At 42.6% G+C, this 11,803-nt stretch overlaps 1 protein-coding gene across 1 annotated transcript; it reads right to left on the reverse strand.

Annotated features, from left to right (window-relative positions):
• Window positions 1-7,463: 7,463 nt before the first annotated feature.
• Window positions 7,464-8,431, reverse strand: LOC129705448 (melanocyte-stimulating hormone receptor-like). Its single transcript, XM_055649020.1, has one exon. It carries the CDS (start codon window positions 8,415-8,417, stop codon window positions 7,464-7,466), a length of 954 nt encoding a protein of 317 aa, XP_055504995.1. The 5' UTR covers window positions 8,418-8,431.
• Between the last annotated feature and the right edge of the window lie 3,372 nt (window positions 8,432-11,803).

The following is an 11,803-nucleotide window of genomic DNA, read 5'->3' on the forward strand; positions in this document are numbered from 1 at the left end:
CAGAGTAGACTCGATGGGCCGAATAGCCTAATTCTGCTCCTATGACTTATGAACTTATTATTGTAACATTTACCAAGGTACAGTGAAAAGCCTTGTTTTCCAAACTATCAAATCAGATCAGATAATACTACACATAAATACAATAAAATCAAACTCATGTACAATAGATAGGGCAAAGTGCAAGATTCAGAGTGCACTATATACAGTAGTTCTACGTATTGGAGAGCATCTGTTCCACAGACAAAGTCTAATGTCTGCAAGGGGGTAGCGGTGTCAGGCAGTACCCTAGTTTATGGAAGGACCGTTCAGAAGCCCGACAACAGGATGACATTGATCAGTTGGCATAATGAGCAGAATAATGCTGGTGGAATTTAGTCTGAAGAAGGGTCTCGACCCGAAACGCCACCCATTCCTTCTATCCAGAGATGCTGCCTGTCCCACTGAATTAAGGGGCTGTCCCACTGCGGCTACCTATTATGTGAGTTAAGAAGAGTGTCTTCGACCTTCAAGGGCACTCGCCTCGAAAACCTCGAGCTGGATTGACCGCCCCGTTGAAACCGCGAGCTGGATCGACCGACCGTACACACACAAACACATCGCAAAGGCGGGGGCCAGCGAAAGCGGGGGAGCGCTGTCTGAAATTCACACCCGCGATGAACAGAAAGGTAAACGGCTGCCACAGTGCACGGTAAGTCCTTTAGAGAGCGCTTTGGGGGGAAGGGGAGAGAAGGGGGGAGAAGGAGTGGGGGTTTTAAGAGAAGGACTTTACCTAGCTCCTGAAAACTCCAATGAGCCAATCAAAATGCCCAGTCAGCGAAGGAGATTGCCTGCGGCTGCCCTTGACTGCCTGTAACTAAATAGCGACCCCACTCCACTGCATTACAAGTTAAAAAGAACCATGCCAACCAAATTTTACTTGCGGAAAAATTTTCAACATGCTGATACATTTTCTGAGGCCGCGAGTATTCGGGAACTTCCCTCGAGCATGAAGGAGAGTTCCAGTGACCTCACTTGACCTCTTAGGACCATGTGTCGACCATGCTGCGAGTTTGAGTCGAGGGCAAACTCGTCTAAACTCGCAGATTAGGTTGCCGCAGTGGGACAGGCCCTTTACTCCAGCTTTTTATGTTTATCCTTGCAGGGAAGATCATTTATGCTGCGTTGGAGGGTTTAAACTACAGCGGCAGGGGGGTGGGAACTAGAGATCAGCAGTTAGAAGAAATGATGGGTAGGTAGAGGTTACCCAGAGGAATCTCAAAGGAAGGACAGGCAGGGAGGGGTGAAGGAAGATGGTGAAACTGATGTGTTGAAGTGTGTTTATTTCAATGCAGGGAATATCGTGGGTAAAGCAGATGAACTTCGAGCCTGGATCAGAGCTTGGAACTATGATGTGGCAGAAACTTAGTTGTAAGAAGGACAGGGCTGGCAGCTTAACGTTCCACGGTTTTGAAGTTTCAGACATGATATGGATAGCAGACATATAGGAGAGAAGGTCTATTGAATAAGATATATTTAACTAAGAAACATCTATGTGTTTGAGGTTCAACCTTTTATTTAAAAATAGTACATCTAAATAAGCATCGAGGCATGAAATCAACATCACTTGCTTATGGTGAATTATTTTTTCATGGATGACTATTCATGATTAGTGAAAAACAGGACATTTTATATAATACATTGAGTCAGTTCATTTGTTTAGTCAAAACAGTTAACTACCGATGTACCAAAAGCAAATTAACAACAGAAGTCCGGCAAATTATTTATATAATCATCACTTGTTTTTAATTTTCTGTTATTACAAAATTAGATTTTTCAAAAGTATGGGGTATAAATTAATCTTAAGTGGATTGCCAAGTGAACAGCTGCAAAATAGCAGCCTATTAATTTCAATGGAAAGAAACAATTGCACAAAATATGAAATAGACTGCTGATTTGCTGCTGTCAGTTTTATGCTGCCTTTCATATTAGCTTAACATTGACTAAAGCATTTGGCATAATTAATTCACAAACTGTATGGAGTTTTCATATTACTTAAAAACATGAATGAATAAGTAAAATATCGTGCTTTCACTGTAATCACAGCAATTGTTCCAATGTAAAACATGATGTTTTGGGCATTCTTTATAACAACAGTGTGCAGTGACAATTCTAAATATTTCCTATACACGTGTTACCTATTCTGCAAATTGCTGGGAAAAGCGCGTTGATTTTTGAAGGATGTTTCCGCAGAATTTGGACGTCTCATTCGTAACTGTCCATGAGAAGGCTGTGCTGCTAAAGACTGGAGTTCATGTTAGTGCTGAGTTGAAAGGAGTTTGCAGGATTGTGACCAGTAAGAATGATGAACAGTGAATCATTTCCACGTCAGGGTGCTGTATGATTTGGTGGGAGGCATTTTGGAGACGTTTGTGTTCACGTGTGGTTGCTGCTCCAGGTAGTAGAGGTTGCACGTTTTAGTTTCATCTTGGTGAGTGGTCGAAGCGATTCCTGTAGATGGCACACGTTGTATGGAATGCCTGCGACAGAGGCCGTGATTGTTTAACTCCATCGGTTGTGTGCTCGGTTGTATCAAGCTCCTTGCTCGTTGCTGGAGCTACACTCAATCAGGCATTTGTGAAAACAATTCATTTGCACTTCTGACTTTATCTTTGGGATGTGTTAGAAGAGTCTTTCACCACAGGGTACAGTTTCTGACCTGCACTTGTAACCATTGTGTTAATATGACTGCTCCAGTTAAATGTATGGTATACAATGTCTCTTGAGATGATAACATTGAAGTATTTGACATTGATAATGCCATTGACTGTCAAGAAAAATTGGATAGAACCGTATTGGCAATAGTCCCTGTTTGCCTTTAAAATTAAAGCTGAACACTAGATTACAATGCTTACGTACATAATTATGCAACTACAATGGTTGATTTTAATAGAGTAGTGAAAATATGTCTGTATCCATTCATTTAATGTTATTTAACATTATAGGATACAATGATATTAGACAAAATTTATAATGTCCATTAAGCCAGGTCTTGCTGGAAAGCTAACAGTGTCTGATTGACACACTCATTGATAATGAAACTAGCCAGCACATTTATTGAATTAAGTGATACATCTTGAATAGTATATTGTCAGAAATTGCTATTACACTGCTCCAGCGTGTGTTTCTTACAAATAACATCTTATCCTATATTTGTTCTGATATTTTTCTATATTTTGAAGGATTTACTGGATTTCCACCTTAGTTGCTAATTGATCTCACCACAGATAATTAAGTGTGGCAACTAATAGTGTCGGAACCTACGCTAATGCATTGCCAATCAACCTTTCAGGCCCAGAAATTGAATAATACAAATTGTGTCATTTATTCCTTCAGATGTTAAATTAATTAGAGACATTTTTAAATTAAAAAATGTTATATCTTAATTTATAATTATTTGTTCTGTCTCTTATTATTTCTCCTTTTTCCTGTTTTTCCTTTCACCTCTGTTCCAAGTTTTCTGCATGGCCGAAGATGTAATACATTGGTTGTAAAGTGTGTGTGAAATGCTGAGCTGAGAAAGGGTACTTTTCTAAATGTGAGTTTCTTTTTTTCTTTCGGTCCAATTTGGCTTTGAATCATTCTGTTTCTCAATGATTCTTCCGCTTCTATCCACTTCAGGAGTCTTCTACACTTTGCAGGTTACAAAAAGAAACACTATATTGAGCTGGAGGATGCAGAGGAATATTTAACAGTGCCACACCCTAGCAAGTTCAAGTGATATCCACCATTCATGATGTATAACAGAGCTTAAGCAATTTCAGTCATTTTTTACCAAATACAAACTTAGAAACTCACAAAAGCATGATTGTTAAGGTGAAAAAACTTTCAAATGATACTTTTTATATGCCAAGTAGAAAAATAGATCATAGGAATATGACAGCTCGGTGATGTTTTAACTATTTGCAACTAAAAGGAAATAATGTAGAGCCAAAACAAGATTACAACAGAAAGAATTATCACAAGCAAGAAGTCCTTAGAATGTGACTTTACGAGATGATAAAACTTTATTCATCCCCGGAGGGTAATTGGTCTGCCGAGAGTCACAACACACTAGGTACATAGAAACTTGAAATTAAAAGTGAAAACAAAGAGAAAAAGACAAGCGACTGTTGGCTGCCTGCTGTGTGCACAGCGCCTTCACTGGAACAAATGGACAAACAAACAAACACTGACTTATGCCCTGGACAGAGGATTCTGAACTAGAGTGCCCCCACACACCGGGTCCCCCTTTGTTCCCCCACGGTCCCTCACACCAGCCCGCCCCATGGCGGGGCCCCATTGTTCTTCACGGCTTAAAACTGACTGTTGCAAGTCAATAAAATCCAATGCGTTTTCGCATTACATAGTTAACACCTACTTTATTGAATTCAGACATGCTATCCTGATTTGTTCATCCATTCACCTTTCCTGACAGATTGATGGTGTGGTACAGTAGACAAGCAACGTGACATGATGGGATGATAGAAATATTTCATATTGTGCTATCTAAGTGTCACACAGATAACACAATAGGTTCAGTAGGTTCCCACTGAAAAGATAAGGAGAAAAACTGAAATGGCCCATCAAGCTGTGACATCTTCAGGGGAGCTTTGGGGAAAAGGATCTCTTCTGTTTTTAGCATATTTTGATGATTAGAAAAGAAGTGAGCAGAGATTAAAAATAAAGACATTGAAATAAAGTGATTTCTAAAATCATAAATTGAACATGTATTGCTTATATCGTCACACATGTAAATCAATATTTTGTAAATATTTTTGTATATACATAACACGCAAAGAACAGAAGGAAAATTATGAAATCATGGTTAATATGTCATTTTAAACACATTTACTGAAACGGAAAGCAGCAAATATTGCTTTTATAGTGGATCTATATCATAATAAACCAAAGAGAAACAGCATAATTTTCTAATCAATATTGATATATTGACATTTTAGAAATGAATGTCTAACTCAAAATACATTGTATTATATTATTTTCCTTAAAACTAAGTTATTAGATTAGAAATATTGTAAAGTGATCACCACAAATATTTTAATATTTTTATTTCTTAACATTTTAAACAGCGTGCTGTTTTAGTTATTATTTCTAATTTCTTCGAAGGATTGTTAAGAAAGCTATCCAATTTTAGTTCTGGTGTCACAGCATTTTATAAATTACAGGTAAGCGTCCTTCTACAAATGGTCAGAGAATGCCAGGCTTTTGGCCCAGTTGGGGGAATATAAACATTAGCAAGTTGGATGTGACATTGACTCCACGGTAAAGTCTATGGGGTGAAGACCTGCTTTTAAAGTTAGTTGCATGCCGTAGTTGACATAGGAAAATACACCAATGGTACGTTGAATACTTGAATCCAGCTACGAATCAATTGTTGGAAAATAATGGGCTTTTCTGTATTGTGGACGAGAGGCCTTTAGGGACTCAATGGAAAGTCTTAATTCCATTGATTTTAAAGTCCTCACTGATACCAAATGCAACCTCACTGACACCCAGTGCAACCAAACTGACCTAATATGAAGATGTTGCACGGAATAATAATAGTAGTGAACAAATTCTGCTGGATGATTATTTGTATATTTAAATATCCAAATTTGTATTTTTATGATGGGAACTTATTAAATTAAATCACAGTAAAATGTCTTGAAATAGCATTTGCAATCTCAGTAAAGACAATTGCATTATTTATCTTTTTGTTATCTGCCTTGATGTATAAATTAATAAATTGGATGGAATGCTTTTTAAATTGTAATAAATTTGTGATTCTGCAATGTAAAATACTTTTTGTTTGAGATAATCACTTTAGTTTTAATTTAGTGACTAAAATAATTGTTTGTAATTGGATTCTGAAGTAACTGCAAATGTCTTTAAATATTTAAATGTATCATTATTGGGCTGGAAGATTCATTTCAACATCTACAAATTAAATCATAGTCAATGCTGAAAATGTTTGTTGTTGCCTATGAACAAAGTTCATTTACTTTGTACATATGTACTGGCCACATACATAGTCTTCATTATTTGCCAACACTCAGCAAATATCCCTGCAGTTGGATTTGTGCAGCCCATTAGCCACTGCCGTTTGTAATAGTAAACATTACCTGGAGACTACGCTGCTTCAGCTCACTAAGATCACTTTAAAGGGACCAGCTTCACTTTCCCTGTCCTACCAATTCAATTATTCAGACATGTTTTGTCTATCTTTGGTGTAAACCAGCATCTGCAGTTCCTCCCTGCACACTCAAAACAATGTCCCATCCCACCGAATCAACCATTCAGATCAATGTTATTTCCTAATTCTATAACTGGGTCAAAATCCTGCAATTCATTCACTATTAGAAGAAGGAGCCTCGTGAGTAATCTGCAGAAACAAGTAGAATCTGTAAGAAATATAAACATATTCGCATATCCCCAAAATGAAAAAAAACCCCGTAAATATCAATACTGCTTAAGATGGCTGAGATAGTTTTCCAAGTTTTTGATGATGGATTCCAATTCTCAAATAATTAGTTCCTTGTATCCCTAATTATAAACAAGATACAGTTGGGTTTCGATCAGAGGCTATGCATCATGAAAATGTAGCCAATGGCTTAAACATATAATGTTTCTCATAACCCAAAGTAACTGCATACTTAGTAGAAATACAATGAAGTTTAGCTGCGTTAGGAAAAAGCCAAGGTTTGCTAGCGTAGTATACTGGAACACTGGGACACCTCATCAATTAAGTCACAGAACGTAACGGGAAAAACACATATTCTAAACCAGCGAATTGGATTTAAAAAATCTGATTTAGCCTAATGCGCTGTGAGAATATTCATACATGTTGTTCTTTATTTAATCCCAGGAGTACTTAAATAACTCACAGACGATTTATTTTGCATGTCATTGAAATATTTTCTTCTGACTTGTGGTGTTTTGTGGTGACTAATGGAATGCAAATTTAACTCATTGTGAGGGGAGGACAAATAAGCAGTAAATTTAAAGCTGTTTGCTGCTGCTCTGTTTCTCAAAGACACTTGAAGGCCTAAAATAAATTAAATTGCAAGTACAATTTTTGTTATTTTCTCCTATAAATTGCACTTGCCATTTTTTTCATATTTAATTAATCGACTGCATAATGGATAATAATATTTATGATCATCACCTTGTGTTTCCTATCGCAACTATTCATAACCGACCAAAGGCTATGATAGTGCTGGTTGGATGAACACTGATCCCATTAATCTACTCAAACATCATTTCAATCTTCTGCAAGCACCAAAACAGATGAAGAATTTCTGATCTTGGAAAATATTCTGCTTGGGGAAGTAGGGAAATAGGCATTTGTGGAAACAGTAGAGTTAAGGATTCCTGAGGAAGTTAATTTACCTCATCGATGGCTGGTATTACTGATTTTTTTTTTAAATCTAAATTTACAAAAATGACCACTACCAAGAACAGAAAGCAATTTCCTTTACGGTTTTGCGTAGTTCCTGGCTTCTTAATGCATAGATGATGGGATCAAAGACCGAATTGCAAATGATGAGAATCAGGAACATGTTGAAGTGGGAAGTGAAGCACAGACAATAGGGGTTGTTAGGACAACTGATGATGAGCAGAAGATGGAGGAAGAAGGGACTCCAGCAAATGAGAAAGAGTCCCAGCAATATTGTCAGTGTGATGGCTCCTTTCATGTTGGCAGCTTGGTGGGCAGTTCTCTTCTTCCGTTGCATCATCATCTTCTTGGTGTGACTTTGAGCAAGAGTAAACATGTGGAAGTACATGCCACCCATGATCAACAACATTGCAAAGAAGAAGGAAATGAGGCAGATAATGACCGCGCCACTCTCCGAGTAGACGATGAATAAGATGCTCGAGACACTGCTGACTATCCAGATTCCAACAATGATGATGGCAGCATTCCGAGTGGTCATAATGACATGATATCGTAAGGCGTAAAATATAGTGATGTACCTGTCAGCTGCAATGGCAGCCAAGAAGGAGAGTGACGATATCATTGAGGTACAGATCATCAGATCTATTAGATTGTCTATGTGTTTAAGGGTGTAGTTCTGCACAACCATCGCTTGTTTCTCCATTAGAATAATAACAATTGTTTCTATTGTATTACTCACACTGACCAACATATCTGCCACAGCCAGGCAGCAAATGAAATAATACATCGGAGAATGCAAATTCCGGTTTTTAACAATAGCTATGATAACCAGCATATTTTCCAAAAAACTGAGAAGACCAAGTGTTAAGAAGATCTCCTCTGGAATATCGATTTCTTTACATTGCAAAGAGGAAATATTGTAAGAATTGTTGGCATTCTTCGGCAACCAATGAGACGAAAGATCCTTTTGTACGGATCCATGTGGAGCTAACGTCGTGGTATCCATATTCAGCAAATGTTAAACAATAATTCAAAAACGAAATGTTGGCACTTTGAAGAAAAGATGGCTAGGGAGTTTTCAACAATCAGTCTCTTGCCCGCTGAAAGGGAAGACTACCAACTGGAACGTTTTCAAACACTTGGAATTAACTTTCAGTGTTACGGTTGTTAATGTATCATTAATAAAGTTAGGTACACCAAAGATATCAAAGAAGTTACCCGTGCTTGAAGGCTAGGAGCCTCTTTGGTGTTCATCAGCCTTTTGCAGAAAGTGACCATACCTTTTCTGCCACATCTAGTACAAGTTCTCGTTGCAGTGTTGTTTTCATATGCATTTGCTGCTGTAGCTCTTTCAGTTGATACATTTAGAAGCATAAAAGTAACACTCCAAAGTTCTCTTTCTTAAGGATGAATTTCTTTTGGTTTCAGATTTACTTCCTTGATCTTCTTTGGAATTGGCTTCAAAAGAAGTGCTGCCGGGTAAAGCAGGCGTTGAGTGTGCAAAGCCTGTTTGTTAAATCCTCTCGCAAGCCGAGGCATTTATAACCCAGCTCTTCCCTCTGACCATAACCGAGCAGTATCCAATCAAATGGTCAGCCATTGCATGCTATTAATTGATTGATATTTACAAAGGAATAGATAAATGGAAAATTTAACAAGGATCATCTGTTTTCTTGATGTTTATCTGACTGTGAGCACAACCATGAAATTTGGATTACACAACGAGAGCAAATTGTTTCTTTTCAAACTGCACAGAGACACTACTCATCAGTATGTGTCCTTGTGGCATATGGCACGCATGTCAGTAGCGAAGGGGTGCTTGGTGTCACAGATCGCTGGGGTGGTTGTAAACGTGACACTGTTTATGCAAGTGAAACAACTGATCCATCCCCAGATTCCCATTCCTGCATCACCCCCTACCCGCACCCTTGGATAATGTCTTTAACTCTTATGACAATGGATCGTTTCTTTAAGTCTTAAAATAGTTGATACGGAAAACCAAATCATTCATGCTTTCACAGGGCTTACGTTGTTTTGCTGAAGAAAGAGTCTTGTACATTATTTGTAATTCAGTAGGATATTTTGAGGATGTGTTAAGAATTTGGTGAGCACATATTCCTCCTTTCATTTGATAATCCTCAAATTATCCCGCCTCCAGGCCGCTCCCGACGGCCCGCAACACCCGCAGACTCCGGGCCCCGACTCTGCCCTGCATCGCCTGCCCGAGTCCCGCGACGCCATCTTGGCCACGAGGAGCGCCTTCAACACTCACCAGGACGCCGCCTTCACCGACCTCCGCGCTGATGCTGCCGCCGCCGACCCTCACCTGCCCACCGATAACGCCCAGCCTCGCCGCTACGGTAACTCGGACTTTCTTCTCCCCGCCGATTCCTCCGACCCTCGCCGCTCTCTGGGACAACCTAGCCTCATCGCCGCACCGGGCCTACCCTACGCCGCCGCCTCACCGGGCCTCCCCAATAACGCCGCCGGACCCGACCTACCGGGCAGCGCCGCCGGACCCGACCCCGACCTTCCGGGCATCGCCGCCGGACCCGACCCCGACCCACCGGGCATCGCCGCGGGACCGGGGCCTTCCCAGCATGGCCGCTGCACCGCACCCCGCTCATCTCGTCGCCTCCCCGGGCTGGCCGAGCCTTGCCGCCGCGCCGACCATCCACCCACCGGGACCTCCCACACATCGCCCGCGGACCCCGACTCAACCGACCATCGACGCCGGACATCGGGTCCGCTGACCCGCGCCACCGGACTCTCACCATCGGGTCCGCTGACCCCCGCCACTCCACCTCCCTCCAACAACCCACAGCCGTCGCCTTACCTGGAGCCTGGACTCTCCACTGGGCCTGAAGCCCTCACGCTGCTCACTCCCACTCTCCTGGGTTTGACTCCACTGGGTCCTAGTGCCAGTCGACCCAGCCTGGTCTACCTCAGTGGCAGTTCGACTGAGTCTCCTCCCCCCACCCCCTCTAACTGTAAGTCTCCTCCCCCCACCCCCTCTAACTGGCCCCTGCTCTTTCCCACCCACACCACAGCCCTCTCACCCCCCCACCCCCTGACCACCCACCACCCCCCCCACCACACATCGCCTCGTCCCCACCTGCCTTCCTCCGGCCCCAACCCCCATCCCTGTCGAGTGTTCACCATCCCCCCCCGACCTCCCCCTCTCCAACACCGAACGGTCTGTCCTCAACAGAGGTCTTACCTTTGTCCCCCTCCGTCCCCACCTCAATGAATTCCGCGCCCACCACGACTTGGAGCGCTTCTACCGTCGCCTCCGCCTCACAGCTTTCTTCCATGGGAAGGAGTCCTCGCCCCCCACTGATGACCCCTTTTCCCGTCTCCAACGCACCCCCTCCTCGTGGAACCCCCCTCGTGGCCAATTTCCGGCTTTAGAACTTTTTATCAATAACTGCCGTCGCGACATCAACCGCCTCAACTTCTCCACTCCCCTGTCTCACTCCAATCTCTCACCACAGGAACGTTCTGCCATCGACTCACTCCGCAACAACCCAGATTTGGTTATCAAACCCGCTGACAAGGGAGGTGCCGTGGTAGTCTGGCGCGCCGATCTCTACAAAGCTGAGGCCACGCGCCAACTATCGGACACCTCCTCCTACTTACCCCTGGACCATGACCCCACTGACGAGCACCAGGCCACCATCTCCAGCACCATCACCAACTTCATCCACTCCAATGCCCTACCCGACCGAGCCTCCAACCTCATCGTTCCCCAGCCCCGCACAGCCCGATTTTACCTTCTCCCTAAAATCCACAAACCTGATTGTCCCGGAAGACCCATTGTCTCCGCCTGTTCGTGCCCCACCGAACTCATTTCCAAATACCTTGACTCCATCCTATCACCCTTGGTTAAATCCCTCCCTACCTATGTCCAAGACACCTCAGACACTCTCCGTCGTCTCCGCGCATTCAATTCTCTAGGCCCTCACCCCCTCATCTTCACCATGGACGTCCAATCACTATACACCTCCATCCCCCACCACGATGGTCTCACAGCCCTCCGGTTCTTCCTCGACCAGAGAAGCAACCCATACCCAGCCACTGACACTCTCCTCCGCCTAGCGGAGCTGGTCCTTACCCTCAATAACTTCGCGTTCGACTCCTCCCACTTCCTCCAAATACAAGGCGTAGCTATGGGCACACGCATGGGCCCCAGCTATGCCTGCCTATTTGTAGGTTACGTCGAGCAATCCTTGTTCAATACATACCAGGGCCCCATCCCCAACCTCTACCTCTGCTACATCGACGACTGCTTTGGTGCCACCTCCTGCACCCGGAACACAACTGACTGACTTCATCCACTTCACCACTAATTTCCATCCGGCACTGAAATACACCTGGACCATTTCCGACACT

The sequence above is a fragment of the Leucoraja erinacea genome, chromosome 17, assembly GCF_028641065.1.
Source record: "Leucoraja erinacea ecotype New England chromosome 17, Leri_hhj_1, whole genome shotgun sequence".
In the NCBI taxonomy this organism is placed as follows: Eukaryota; Metazoa; Chordata; class Chondrichthyes; order Rajiformes; family Rajidae; genus Leucoraja; species Leucoraja erinaceus.